Consider the following 15,605-nt stretch of genomic DNA (forward strand, 5'->3'; position numbering starts at 1 on the left):
TACATGGACAGATCTGGAAGATGATTCCCTTGGTGTTGGAGGAGGAGGTAGTGGCAATGGCTGCCGAGGAGGCAAAACTGGTAAAGGAGCAGATTGATGAGGTGGAAGAACGAGAGTGGCAAGGAACCCCATGTTAGGATTATTAGTTGGTTGCTTTGGTAATAACTTGTTGAAGGTATCCATCATCTATTGCAGCATTGATAAAAAGGCCATTGGTACTTGGACCACATCTTGTTCTCTCTAATATTTTGGTGGTTTCTGTTTCATACAAATTTGAGTACTCTCAGGCTTACTCCTGCTGCTAAACGTATTCGATGTAGGACTCTCTGTGTGACAATTTGTTCCTCTCCAAAATTAGGGACATATCTTACTTGTGTTGGGCTGTAAACTGTGAGGGAGGCATTATTCTTCCTGATCTGACTTCAATATTTGAGCTGGAGGTAAATTTGTCATCATTAATGGTGAAAAAACATGTCCTCCTATGTTTTTTGTTAACTGTGTGGTCCTAAACGGGGATGTCGTCAACAGTGATTTTGTTGTCAATGGTATGGTTGTCGTCGATAAGGTCGTCATTTACTGTATGCTTGTCATTGACGGTAAGGAAATCGTCTATGGTGTGCTTATCGGCGACAGTCTGGCCTATGGTCTTATTATCGTGGGCAACAGATTTGATATCGTCGGCGGTCTTGTGGGTCGACAAGGCTTACTTTGAGGATAAGCCTTTTGAAAATGTCTTCTTCCGTACGGCCCACAGAGCCTCTCTATAGTTCTTAGAGTCATACTTATTTTTGTTACCAGACGAGGTAGCTGCAAGCTCTGTACCAAAGAAAAACCATGTTCAGGAAACTGTACAAATCTCCTCTTGTGCGCTGCCTTCTTGGAAGTGCTTGGAGGGCCACTTTTCATGGACTCCTCCATTGGAGAGGAGGCATCTCCTATAGAATGTGGGAATTCTCTTTATCCATAAGGAATAATGCTAACCTCCTTTCTCTGTCCTTAAGTTCCTTAGTATATAATGGAATTGCAATTTGGGAGACGGGATATACATCACATTTGTGACGGAGTAACCCTGTCCACCAAGATCGTAATCAGGCCCTTAGTTGTGAAAGACTTACAAACCTTGCATACTGGTGGCTTATAAATTGAATAAAGGTCATAAATATACTGGGAGTTTGGGTCATCGGTGTGAATCCTCCTGTTTCGACAACAGGAACAAGGTTTAAATAGAGATTTCTTCTCTTTGTCAGCCATGGTGAAAGTTGGTGACAGTTGTCAGATCAAATGATTTCCCTGGTCCAGAAAGGAATATGTTACTTGTTCATGGCATGTTGTGCTGTAGATTCACATGCTGTGCATACTCCTGCCATCTATTGTTTGGCCCGGACGTATACAAGTTGTTTTTGTCCAAAGAAAGTCGTTTGGGTCACGAGGTTCTGTGACCTATGTGCCTGTAGGGTGTGCGTGCGCACCTTACACTTTCATAGCGCCCAGCGCCTCTGCAGGAGCGCACAACAGATTATGGCACAGAGAGAAAGACTTCCCCGCTGCTCATTTAAAAAGAAAGCAGCAGCAGGGAAGGAAGTTTTCTGGTCGTGTGCGCGCTGCAAAAGGGGAAGGAATCCAGTTGAAACGGGATCCTGCTGGGGTCCCATCAGTATTCTGATGGGGCTCCACAGGGTGGCAATATTGGCATATTTACTTAAAGAGCCGCCACATCACCAATGTGACATGGCAGCTCTTTAAGAAAATATGCCAATGGATTTAACACCGTTACAAGCCCTTTTGCTTGAAAGGGCTTGACGAGGTTTTAAGTCTATTAAGATAATCAACAGGCTGCAGGGAGACACAGGTAGACTGGTCTATTGGGCCATCAGGCTGGTCTCACAGGCAGGCCTGCTTTATGGGATGGTAGGCTGGCATTACTGTTCATTTCCCTGATATCACAAGCACTGCCTGCAGTAAACACAAATGCATGGAGTGTCCCATACCCTGTAAAACACGAACAGTATGTCTTTACACATTCACAACTGACCTTAATTTGCAAATGTGGGACACTTTTTTCAGCAGTCTCATTCACTGATGGAGACCACTTGCTGCCCATTCCAAACTTGAAGACACATGCATGGCTACAGTAACAAGCATTGGCAAAGCCAATAGGTTTAGTCTATGCAAGATCTATTGGCTTGGTCAATGTTTTATTAGATATGCTGCACAGCAGCACAGGCTTAAAGTAAAGGAAAAAAAAGTGCTATGACGCAGCTAGCGTTGACTGCGTCATAGTGATTTTTTCCTCTTTAAGCCATGTTGCATAGCATCCGTGCTGCTATGCAGTATAGCTAAAAAAGCATTGACAAATCCAAATAGCCCTCAGGTATGGGAGTGCTATTTGGCTTTGTGTAATGCTTTTGTGGCGGACAGGAGGGTGGAGGGGGGGCATAACAGAAGAAAACATAAAAAATGGGGGGGGAGGTTTCGTTAAATAAGAAAAAATAAATAAACGTAATTTAAAATTATATATATATATGTGTGTGTGTATAAATATATATATATATATATATTCACTTAAAAAACCATAGTTTTCACACACGTTATAGTTAGGAATTAGCATTTAAAAAACCTTGCAAATTTACTTAAAAAACCATAGGTTTCACACATGTTATAGTTAGCTGTACATTTCACTCGTAAAAAACCAATGAAATTCCCCCGTTATAGTTAGTTCAGGTAACTATAACTCGCGCGCCCACAATGCACTGCTGATGACGTCACATATTACATCACTCATGACATGGTCAGTGACATCACTGATAACATCACTGATGACATCTGAAATGACACATTGTGGATTGCGGTCGCGCGAGTTATAGTTACCTGAACTAACTATAACGGGGGAATTTCATTGGTTTTTTACGAGTGAAATGTACAGCTAACTATAACATGCGTGAAACCTATGGTTTTTTAAGTGAATTTGCAAGGTTTTTTAAATGCTAATTCCTAACTATAACGTATGTGAAACCTATGTTTTTTTAAGTGAATTTTTAAGGTTTTTTAAATGCTAATTTATGTATGTATTAATTTTTTTTTTTTCATTTTTTTTTTACCGTGCGAGCACCCCGCGGGTTTTAAAAAAAAAAATAATAATGTTTTTTTCACCCTTCGGGGTCCTTCAGGGACCCCCTGACAAAGGCTACGGGGTCAGTAACTCTCTACCCTGCCCCCTTAAACAGTTTAAAATATTTATTTATTTTTTTTATGCGTTTTTCGCTGTGCTTGCAGGGTGCGCGCACCCCGCGATTTAAAAAAAAAAAAAAAATGTTTTTTTACCCTTCGGGGTCCTTCAGGGTCCCCCTGACAAAGGCTAGGGGGTCAGGAACTCTCTACCCTGCCCCCTTTTCACGTTCTCCACCTTTGTTTTTCAGTGCGAGACACACAAAATGGCGGCCGACACTTCCTGATTTCGACCGATTCGAATGTTGACTGTCATGTAACCACCAATCAGAATTACGTTCGCGCACGGTGCGCGGCTATAGATATTTATGTACTTTTAACTGCAATTTTCTCAGGAACTACTGAAAAGATTGACTCCATATATGCAAAAGGCACATCCCTGACCTGAGGACTACCTCTTTGCCAAATTTCAAGTAATTCTGTTCAACCTTTTCTCAGCCCCCGCGTGACGAATCACCCCGAGACTTTCAGGGTAGGAGCGGAGCGGAGCGCCCCATCAGTTTTGAAAATTTCGCGAGGATTTGTCAACCGGTGCCAAAGTTATTCCAAATAGAATGTTGCGGATTTCCTATGGAAACACGGTCCTAACTATAACTATCTATTGGCGACCGCCAGTAGATAATATATATATATATATATATATGTAAAACAGCAGCAAGTGAACAAGCAACACGAGGCAGGCGCACATGGCCTTGGCTGTAGTGCAGAGGACCTTCATTGCCGCTCAAAGGAAAAAAATATTAGAGGGGACATTGATTGTGACTCCTCTCTTATGCAGTATTGCACATGAACATTGGATCCATGGTTGGATAGTTTTCCCGCTCTGCGGTTCTAGGATAATGAGTAAAGTGAAGCTTAAGGATTTTCATGTAATAAGCAGGACAAAATAGAAAAAACATGTAAGGTATCCGTAACAATCCAGGGTTTCCAGGGAGGAGGGTGACATGTGAATCTGCAGCAATACATGCCAAAACAGATGTCTACAGGGTAAGTAACATAGTCAGTTCTTGGCATGTTTAGCTGTAGATACACATGCTGTGCATGTACTGTAAGGTTCTGGGTAGCTGGAGAATGTTGCAGAACACTGAAAAAGTGCACGTAGAACTGCTTGTCCCACCTGACACTGCTGTTTTGTTAGTACGTCTGCACAGTAGTGTTTAGTAAAAGTGTGGTGTGGACCTGTAGTAGGCTTACAAATGTGCGCAATAGGAATAGTGCCTAAAACACCATTGAAGCTGCTTTTTTCCTAGTACAGTGTGGCCTTGGAGGTGCTACGAGCTGCCTTTTGGCTTTAGCATAGCATTTTTGAGTACACCTGACTAACCAGCGAGCAATTCCCTCCTTTGAAATAGCCATCCTTGTACAAGGTTTACAGAAGGCTATAAATAACTGTTGAGTTTTACAAAATGTTTGTGTCCTATCAATATAGTACATCAGGGCTCTTTTAACATCTAGTGTATGAAGTGCCTGTTCAGCTACTGTTGTTGGATGTGGAAAGAAAACTGGTAAGTCTATGGTTTGGTTGAGGTGAAAATAGGATATCACCTTAGGTAGGAATTTTGGGTTAGTTCGAAGAACTACCTTGTCAGAATGTACTTTGAAAAAAGGTTCTTCTAGGGTTAAAGCTTGAATGTCACTTACACATTTAAGGGAGGTAATATCAACTAAGAAGGCTACTTTCTATGATAGAAACTGCAACAGACAAGAATGAAGGGGCTCAAAGGGGAGGGGGGGGGGGGTCTGGGAAGTATGACTCATTTCAAACCTTCCATGAAAGCTTTGATTATAAGGATCATGAAGAGGGAGAGAAGTTTTCCCTGTTCTGTAGGTATGTGCCACTGCTGCCAAATGTAAGCAAATAGATGTGTAGGCTACTTCTGAGAATTACAAGGTAAAAAGGTAGCAAACAATGTCCTTTACTTGTGGTTTTAGAAGTTTGATATGTTTAGGAAGACAGTAGTGTACGAATCTCTACCACTTTGTTGCATACAAGCCCTAGTGGTTGGATGACTTGCTTCCCTGAGAATATCCATGCACCCAGGGGGTAAATTAAGGTACCCAAACTCTAGCATTTCAGGAGTCAAATTGCCAGGGTGAGTTGCTTTGGACTGGGATGTCTTAGAGTTCTCTGATATTTTATGAGAAGTTCCAGCTTGTTGGGGAGCGTCTGATGAGGAACTAAAGAGAGCCGCAGTAGAGTAGAAAACCAGGGTTGTCTGGCCCATGTGGGAGCAACTATAATTGGTGTGAGGGAGGTTTGCTGGAGTTTTCTGACCACATATGCAAGTAGAGGGAGAGGTGGAAAAGCAAGGGAAAATATCCCAGACCAGTTCATCCATAGTTCATTTGCCTTGGACTGTGGGAATCTGGAGGTGAAGCTTGGGCATTTTGCGTTTTTGGCGCATTGACAGGCCTATGTCTGTAAACCCTCACATTTGGAATTATGGGAGTAGGACTTGAGGGTGGCGTTCCCACTCGCGGACTTGTTGCTGCATCCTACTGAGTAGCTCTGCAAAGTCATTGTCTACTCCTGGTAGATGTGCTCCTAAAAGTTGGACTATGTGGGGTATCACCCATTGCCAAATGTTCTCTGCTAACATGGACAGTTGGGGCTAGTGTGTGCCCCCTTGTTTCTGAAGGTGGTACATAGCAGTAATATTGTCTGTTTTGATTAGGACTGTTTCATGATAAATGTGGCACAAAAACACCTTGAGTGCTAGTTGATTCATTAACAACCCCAGGTAGTTTATGTCCGATGTTTGTTGTAGGGGAGTTAACAGACTTTGAATATTCATGTTTTGTATGTGTGCTCCCCATTGCATGAGGGATGCATCAGTGGTAATGTTAACCTGCGGAATAGGGTTTAGAAAAGGCAAGCCCTGTTGCAAATCTTTGCTTTTTCACAACTTCAGAGAGTGATAGGCGCAAGCCTTTAACAACACTAGATCTCTCCAGTGACCCTCCACTTGTGACCATTTTTCCGCGAAGCACTGTTGGAATGTAAGCATGTGAAGCGTGGCGTGTGATGCAACATGTCATCATCCCTAACATGCACATGTGTGAGCTATTGACAATTTGGCTGAAAAAGAGGCAGCAGACTGAAAAGCTTGGATTCAAGCAGGACTGAGATAGGCTTTACCAGTCACTGAGTTTAGGACTGCCCTTAGAAAGGACTAAATTTGTAATGGCTGTAGTTGGGATTTTCCCAGGTTTATGGTGATTGTAGAGTAGCTCCAACGCACTCTATGTGTGTGAGCAAGGCATTGTTTGCTTCCACTCTTTATCACCCAATCGTCTAGATAAGAGAAGACATGGGCACTGCTCCTTGGTAAGGGAGCTGTGACCACAGCCAAATGTTTTTGTGATGATCCTGGGTGCTGTGGTGACCCCAAAGGGTAGAACTTTGAATTGATAATGTTGGCCATGTACCACGACCCTGAGGTAACACTGATTTGCTGGGTAAATTGGTATGAGGAAGTAGGCGTCCTTTAAATTCAGGGTGGTCATGAAGTCACCTTGTCTTAGGAGCGGTATGACACCTTAGAGCATAACCATGTGGAAATGCTCTTATTTTATGAACTTGGATGGGCCTGAGAGATCCGTCCTTTTCGGGGATGAGAAAATACAGTGACAGTGAGTACACCCCCTTGTTTCGGAGGTGGTGTGTCACTGGCTCTATGGCTCCTTTTTGTAATAGAGTCTTTAATTCCTCTATAGAAGGTATAGCTGTTGAGGGGAGAGGGGGTGTGCTTGTGGTAGCATGTTTGGTGGTGTTGCCGTGAGTTCCAGGCAATACCTGTGCTCCACAATATCTAGGACCCATTGGTCAGAAGTGATATTGCGCCATTGTGGTAGGAACCCCTGCAGTCTTCTCCCGACAGGTGCTGTGTGGTGGAGGGGGAGGGGGAAGGGGAAAGGGGTCACTGTTTGGTAAGGGGTGGCAGCTTTTGCCGCTCCTCCCCTACCCCTGATATTCCCACTGTATGACCCTCTAAAGAACCTCTTAGTGGGTGGGTTGGGCTGTTGCTGCCTTTGATAAGTGGTGTGTGCCTCTGGGGAAGTGGTGCTGGAACCCCTGCGAAACTGTGGGCGATGAAAATTGGTTCGAGGGGATGGAGACTGTAAAGCTCCCATTGCCTTGGCAGTGTCGGTATCTTTTTTGTTTTTCTCCAACATCTGATCAACTTGAGGGCCAAAAAGTTGGTCTCCATCAAACGGTAGGTTGATCAGATGCTGTTGAATTCTGGCTTAAAGTCACAGATTCGAAGCCAGGCACGCCTCCTAATAGGAATGCTAGAGTTAGCCCCTCTTGCAGTAGTGTCAGCCGCATCTAGGGCACACCTAATGCATGTATTAGAGAGGAGTTGGCCTTCTAAAACTATTTCCTGTGCTCTTTGTATTGGTCTGGTAGATGCTGTATAAGCTCTCTCATCTCATCCTAGTGGGCACGATCATACCTTGCCAAGAGCCCAACGGAAGTAGCAATTCACCAATGGGTTGCAGATTGTGCTGCAACTCTCTTTCATGCTGCATCACATTTTTTGCTTTCCTTATCCAGGAGCCGGGCATCGCCGGTACCTTGGGCATTAGAACCTTTACGTGCAGAGGGGACCACTAGCGAGTCAGGGGGAGCTGACCAGTGATGTATGGTGGGTCAGAAGGCAAATGCTTGTTTTTTTTATTGACCCTTGGTGTAATTACTCTGTCCTCTACAGGTTCTTTCGAACCCTTCCTGCGTTGTCTTGAGCATGTCTTTAAACACTGCCAGGAACAGGGTGGCCCTTGTTTGTGTGAAAGGGTTTCAACCAAGAAGTCCTCCTCTTCTCGTACAGAATGAAGATCTAACTTATAGAAATGAGCTTCCGTTTGAATAACCTTGTGGTATGAGGGGGTGTTATCAGGGGGGAAGGCTTAGGTCAGGTACAAGTCTGGATTGTTGGTTCCGGGAGGTACAACTGCATAGTTCTCCCATAGATCATGGATCATCCTGTGGATCCTGGGGCTAAGGAACGTCATTGAGATCTATTGGGAGCAGTGGTAAGACCCTTGCAGTGATGGGGGTTGTTGCTGAGGTGGTAGTGGTGGTAGGGGAGGAGGAGTTGGTAACAGTGTAGGGGGTGGAAGAGGAGGAAGCGGAGGGTAAGCAGATGGTTGTGGTAGAGGGCTTGTACCCCGTCATGTCATTTTCTCTGATAAGGAGGTGGTGGGGACTCCATTGTTATCTGTCCCTCAAAGGTGAGCTGTCTCTTTAGAGGAAGAGTCTGCTGGATCTGAAGTGGAGGCTCAGTGATAATTGATTCCGTATGAGGATGAATACCCAGTCCAGCTCCTCCTGAAGATGTTCAAGAATTGGCTGCTGTACTTCTGAGACCGCTGTAGAGGGGCCACTGTGTTTCGCTGGCTGTCTGGACTTTGAAGTTATTTTGAGCTCAATACATGTTTCGGCTCTGAAGTCGGTTTCCCTGTCAGCACTACTCTGATGCAGGTTTCGGCATCGAGCATAGCCTGGAGCCCAAAACAATTTTTGTTGCCGGTGGATGTTTCAGCTCTGAAGTGTCCCTCTGTCTCGAAGATGCTGTCAACGATGAGGAGGGTTTGCTTTTGAAGTGCTCACTCGGTGCTGGAGTAGGCCCTGATGTCAACTCCAAAGATTGAATCGGTGCCGACCGTGACTTGAAAGCAGTGGCAGTCCGGTTAATGGAGAATGCAAGCTAGAATCCCATGTCATATAGCGGCAGTGAGTGCCTTGGTCAGGTAGGGTACTCACTGCATGGCTGCTGCATCACTGTGTTGAAGTCTGCTGCAGATCTGGGTCTTCAGACTCCGATATCCACTCTATTTCCAGGCTGAATGCTGTTACTGGTCCATCGTCGATTTCCTTTTCTGCTTCCTCCTGTTTGACATCTTCCCTGAATATATCGGGGATCTTCTTTCCCTTTCGTTGCTCCATTTTGCGTCGTGCTAGGCGTCTGTCCAGATGATTCCGGCAGCCGGAGCAGGAAGCCTCTTTGTGCTCAGGTGAAAGCAGACCAGCACACAGTCTGTAACCGGCACAGGTTGCAGACTGGTGCTGGTCTGTCCACGATTACATGGAGTGGCACCGTGGACGGTATCTGAAAAGTGTATTTTGCATTGCGTTGGAACCATTCAGCAGTGATGAAGAAGGCCCAGGCCGAGCTGTGTCCCTGCCCGAGCCGTTCTGCCTTGACGCAGAAACCGTCGACTATGACATCACTGATGAAAGAAATGGGTGCAAAGATTGTTCTTTAACTATCGGAAACAGAGAAAACTCGGGCGGCCCGAACAAAGTCTGCCACGTAGCATCGACTCAGAGCCTCAACGAAACACATCCGAACCTGATGGCGGAAGAAAACAATCTAACTATGGAGCCGATGTTCATATGCAATTATGCATAAGGGACAAGTCACTATACCTTCTGACTCGAAAGTCTTTCTTCGAACAAGAACAACATGTACACGTTCTGGACCAACATTACATGGTAGAAGTATGCACAGCATGTGTACCTAGAAGTATGCACAGCATGTGTACCTAGAAGTATGCACAGCATGTGTATCTAGGGTAACAACATATAATAATCAACCCTACCAAAGTGCTGAATATAAGGCTGGTTCAAATCCAGGGCAGACCAATATAAACCAATCTAGAAAGAATTTCAGGTTCAGGCTGAAAGGTTACAGTAGAGCACTGACAGGAGACTCCCTCACACACTGCATGCAGTACGGATCTGAGCTATGGTGACCTCTAAGCTGATTTGAAGAGCTTAAACTTCCACCTCATTGGCTGAAGTTTGGGTTCTTTCCAATGAGGTGGATGTGCTACAAAAGATTCTTTGCTATTTTAATTCTATGGCATTTTTTTAACTGTGTATCGTATGGTATATATTTTACACTCTATACTGCTATGTTAGTGAACCGGGGATTCCCAGTCTGACGGCAGGGAATGATTCAGGCATGTCATTATATAAAAGATCCAATGTTGGAAAACTGAACATGATGCTTTTGGGAGAGGGTGGCATGTCCCATAAATTAGAGAATGGATGGTTCCTTTACCACAGGTGGACACCATGATGCAGGACTCCCCAGTATGGGAAGTAACTTGTGAGAAGCTCCAGGGCCTGGACACTATGTCTGTGGGTGTCCAAGTGTAGTTGTACAATATTGGTTCCTACTGCACAACAGGGGGTTGACACCGTGGTCAGGGGATCCCATGCCATCAGTTCAGTGATGGTTCTTTCCTTACAGCAGGGGATTGAATGCAAAGAATCAGGTGCAGAGTCCAATATTATAATTTGTGTTTTTAAAGTAGGGGTTTTAAACGTGATTTTCCAAGGGGGATCAGTGCGTTAGTGAACATATGCTTCCTACTTCCAGCAGGAGTTTGCACATAAGACATGGGCACCCTTATATTAACAAACCGATGGACCCTGCTCCACTTTGAGAATCTGGACACTGCTTGGGATATGTTGGGGGCATTCGTGAAAGTGTTGGTCTCCACCACAGGAGGGATTGGACACTATGGCCAGGGGAAGACATGCTTCGGATCAGCGATAGGTCATTCTCCATGACAGGAATTGTAAATGAAAATGCAGTGTGTGTCGATTACATTAATACGGAGAGAATGAACACAGCCATGTGCCCCTCGTCAGCATTCCCATGTGATGCATCTATGTCAAGCAAGCAGTCTGCCATACACTGGTGCAGAGTTCTGATTGGCTGAAGTCCATTTCTCTATTGTCCAGCTTCTAGAGTGGAAAGGGCTGTCTTCTTGAGGCCAACGATTGAATATTGCTGTCGTCAAACCACTGTGTGAGAATCACCAGGAGAGTGGCATTTGCTCCACCCACATGTTGGGAGCCAGGAGTACATGTTTTGATTGGGCAGACTTTCTGTGCCTCCATAACTTTATGGTGTTTTCCTCCGGCAGCAGCACAGATGGGAGGACGGCCATCATTAATCTACACGGATTTTTAGGGCCGACTTGACGGTGCAACCTTTTAATTTACACCAATATTATTCTACAGTTCTTTCCTTCCACACAAGGACATATCCGTGTCCATGCTATCTACTTGTAACACTGGACATTACCATACAACATTCTGTTAAAACCCAGCCTACTGGCATTGCCAATGCTTGTTGGTACTGCAGTGTGGTTGCTAGAGTGCTCCATGTTACTAGGAGACAGCATGCCTGGGCCTTCCTTTCCCAAATTATTGGTTGAGGTCTGCTGCTTTTCTCAATTCAACTTAAGCAAGTTTACAACCCCCACAATGCACTCTTTAAAAAAAAATTAAATGAAACCCCACGGACCGAAAACAAAGTGTCCTGGGTCATAGGGACCTTTGGTAAGTTTATGTGGCAGGAAAAATGTCTTCTATCAAGAAAGTATCATAACTTAAGCACATGCTCCTGACCCCATCCTCTGCCTAGAGGTTGGTGGTATTTAGGTGGAGTGAGCGCCTGAAACACCTGTGATGTGCCCTGCATTGAACAGGTCCAGCACCTGCTGCAAGTCCTCCAGACAAAGGGTGATGTGCCCTGCACTGAAGAGGTGCAGCACCTGCTGCAGGTCCTCCAGACAAAGGGCGATGTGCCCTGCATTGAACAGGTGTAGCACCTGCTACAGGTCCTCCAGACAAAGGTCGATGAGCCCTGCATTGAACAGGTGCAGCACCTGCTGCAGGTCCTCCAGACAAAGGGCGAAATGTGTGTCCTGCATTGAACAGGTGCAGCACCTGCTGCAGGTCCTCCAGACAAAGGGCAATGTGCCCTGCATTGAACAGGTCCAGCACCTGCTGCAGGTCCTCCAGACAAAGGGCGATGTGCCCTGCATTGAACAGGTGCAGCACCTGCTGCAGGTCCTCTACACAAAGGGCGATGTGCCCTGCATTGAACAGGTGCGGCACCTGCTGCAGGTCCTCCAGACAAAGGGCGATGTGCCCTGCATTGAACAGGTGCGGCACCTGCTGCAAGTCCTCCAGACAAAGGGTGATGTGCCCTGCATTGAAGAGGTGCAGCACCTGCAGACAAAGGGTGATGTGCCCTGCATTGAACAGGTGCAGCACCTGCTGCAAGTCCTCCAGACAAAGGGTGATGTGCCCTGCATTGAAGAGGTGCAGCACCTGCTGCAGGTCCTCCAGACAAAGGGTGATGTGCCCTGCATTGAAGAGGTGCAGCACCTGCTGCAGGTCCTCCAGACAAAGGGTGATGTGCTCTGCATTGAACAGGTCCAGCACCTGCTGCAAGTCCTCCAGACAAAGGGTGATGTGCCCTGCATTGAAGAGGTGCAGCACCTGCTGCAGGTCCTCCAGACAAAGGGCGATGTGCCCTGCATTGAACAGGTGCAGCACCTGCTGCAGGTCCTCCAGACAAAGAGCGAAATGCCCTGCATTGAACAGGTGCAGCACCTGCTGCAGGTCCTCCAGACAAAGGGCGATGTGCCCTGCATTGAACAGGTGCAGCACCTGCTGCAAGTCCCCCACACAAAGGGCGATGTGCCCTGCATTGAACAGGTGCGGCACCTGCTGCAGGTCCTCCAGACAAAGGGGGATGTGCCCTGCATTGAGCGTGTGCAGTGCCTACTGCAGGTCCTCCAGACAAGGGGCGATGTGCCCTGCTTTGAACAGGCGCAGCACATGCTGCAGATCCTCCAAAGAGCAATGTACCCTGCATTGCACCGGTGCAGCACCTGCTGCAGCACCTCCAGACATACGGTGATGCGCCCTGCATTGAACAGTTGCAGCACCTGCTGCAGGTCCTCCAGACAAAGGCCGCCAGTGTGCAGTCACTGCTACCCTGAGGTTAGGTAATATCGTAATTGAATTTACAGTGGGCTTACTACCCCTGACAAGGTGTTTGTGTTGTATTGTATTCGTGTCTGTATAGCGCTTACCACCCCTGATGAGGTGTTTGTGTTTTATTGTAATTGTGATTGTATAGAGCTTACTACCCCTGACGAGGTGTTTGTGGTGCATTGTAATTGTGTTTGTATAGCGCTTACCAACCCTGACGAGGTGTTTGTGTTGTACTGTAATCGCATTGACATGGCGCTTAGTACCCCTGACAATGTCTTTCCATCGTATTGTCATTGCATTGATCTATAGTACTTACTGCCCTTGATTAAAGTTAGTGTTGTATTGTAATTGTGCTTGTATAGCGCTTACTACTGCTGATGAGGAGTTTGTGTTGTAATTGCATTTGTATAGCGCTTACCACCCATGACAAGGGGTTTCTGTACTCACCGTCAACGGTTATGCTGTTCGGATTCACGGGGAGGCCCCCCAGCGTGCTGCTGTTATTGACGACGTTGTCTCCGATAATTTTGACAATTTCCTGAGAAGTGGGCGTGGGAGAGGTGGAGTTGTCGAACACAGCTTCAATCTCTGTTACCACCGAGCCCTGGCTGTGGAAAAACACACAGAAAGAGTGAACATTTCCCTGCATCACACCCGCCCCCACCTCCTCGTGCACAGCTAGCGTCTGGACTGCCCTAGTAGGCGCTATGGATATTTACATATGTTATTAGCTAATTGTATGCGCTGATTATCTGCAGGAGTGCTTTGGGAAGGTAATTAGGCACCTTGCTCTTTAATGTTTGCCAAATCACCATTCAACAGCATGGATTTCACTTCGTCTTCGTGGCGATCCCCTTCACAGAACCTCTTGAGCTAGGGGTAGGGGGGAATAGCGTGAGCGCAGTGGTTCCCAAACCTTTTCGACCCGCGGCTCCCTTGACCCATAGGCCATTGCCCGTGGCTCCTCACTGTTATTTGTTTTGGAGGGTGGGGGGATCTAAGCCCGGCCTTGGGAGTAATTGCATTTTTCTCCCTGAAAATAATTGGGATGAAACTGATGGAGGTATTATAATCATATACGCAGGGTGTTTCGTAAGGGGGCACCTCTTATAAAATATTCCCTCTCATACATTTTTATCCCACCTACAGTGCTAGATAGCACCCCTATGCATGGAGGCCCCATTGCCAAAGTGTTTCTGCGCTTGAAGAATATTTGCATGCACTTCCATTTCTACCCATGTCATACATGCCAACACATCTGTCTCAGCAGGGTGACTCACAATTTTGTAAACCACATTCAGCTTTATTATTGCTGCCTCCACCCTAAAATTGGCTCCAAATCAATGCAAGTAAAATAAATTCCTTTGATTTTTTTTTTAACTGTCTCTCTTTCTTGCTTCTAGATGTTGGCATTATGCCGCATATGGTGTTTTACTTCCCTGTGCTCAAGGAGAGAGCAGGGTGGAAATGCGTGTGCACTGAAAGAAATGTGTACTGAAAGTACCTATGATTCAAGTACAAATGTCAATACAAAGACAAAATAATACTTAGTTTGTTTAATAGACAGGACAACTGTACTTTCCTGATAACTTGCATTGGTGTAAAATGCATTTGGAAAAAAACAAAACTAATAACGAGTAACAAAATAAATCAGGCATCTTCTGCTTACATTGGGAGTGTTGGAACGTGGGGATCCAGTGAAATATGGAGGTCCTCTCCCTCAACATGCCATCAATTAAGCACTACGTTTACAGCTTTAGGCATATCACTTACAAATCATTGACATCATGCATTTAAGTCTAATTAGTTTAACTGAAGCCAAATAGACCCTTCAACATTAAATGCATTGAAGTGCTTGGTGCGCGGCTCCCCTGGCTAGGTTTGGTGGCTCCCCAGGGAGCCACGGCGCACAGTTTGAACAGTTGGAACCACTGGGCCGTGAAGGATTAGTTGTTATATTTTCCCTCATCCCTGACTAACAAGTTGAAAATGCCCACCTAGTTTACCAATGACGGAATTCCTCCCCAGGATCTTCTTCCCTACAGCCTGTGCCATTAAAACATTCCAGCATCATATGTGCACAGGCAAGGACAATAGCCACCAATCAGACCCCGTTCGCTGAGTCAGTCTTGGAATATACAGATAATTCTTTTTAGTTGTGCAAACTTGCTCCACAGTGGTCATGTTGCGTGCTCCACCTCTTAGTTAAGACAGCTAAAAAGACAAGGACATAGATAGCTAATAGGGTATGTAAGGAGGCAAAGAGTCGGGACTGCATCACAAACACACCCGTGGGGTTCCCCCAGGGTGAGGTGGGAAGCAGGGCTAAGGCACACAGGGGCAATTGTGGTAACAATCAGAGCATACATCCCCCTAGAACCGCCAAACTCAACTTCTGCTACCTCCTTAGCAACTCAGCGGGCAAGGAAGTGGTGCAGACAAGTCTGTCTGGCATTATGTGATGCACTCTCCATACCTGAAGACCCCTTTTTGTTGCTGAATATGGTACCCAAACATGTAGCTATTGCAGAAAATACTGCACGAGAAGTAGATAAAAAACCACCACATG

General features: G+C 45.8%; 1 protein-coding gene across 1 annotated transcript in view; it reads right to left on the reverse strand.

Moving 5' to 3' along the window:
* The window catches only part of LOC146835403 (uncharacterized), a 213,841-nt gene that overhangs the window by 48,849 nt on the left and 149,387 nt on the right, over window positions 1-15,605 (reverse strand). The window contains exon 8 of the mRNA XM_085602976.1: window positions 13,484-13,644. Within this exon, the coding sequence (XP_085459102.1) occupies window positions 13,484-13,644 (161 nt within the window). The remainder of the gene's footprint in view (window positions 1-13,483; window positions 13,645-15,605) is intronic.

This window comes from Triturus cristatus, chromosome 4_2, assembly GCF_964204655.1.
Source record: "Triturus cristatus chromosome 4_2, aTriCri1.1, whole genome shotgun sequence".
Lineage (NCBI taxonomy): Eukaryota > Metazoa > Chordata > Amphibia > Caudata > Salamandridae > Triturus > Triturus cristatus.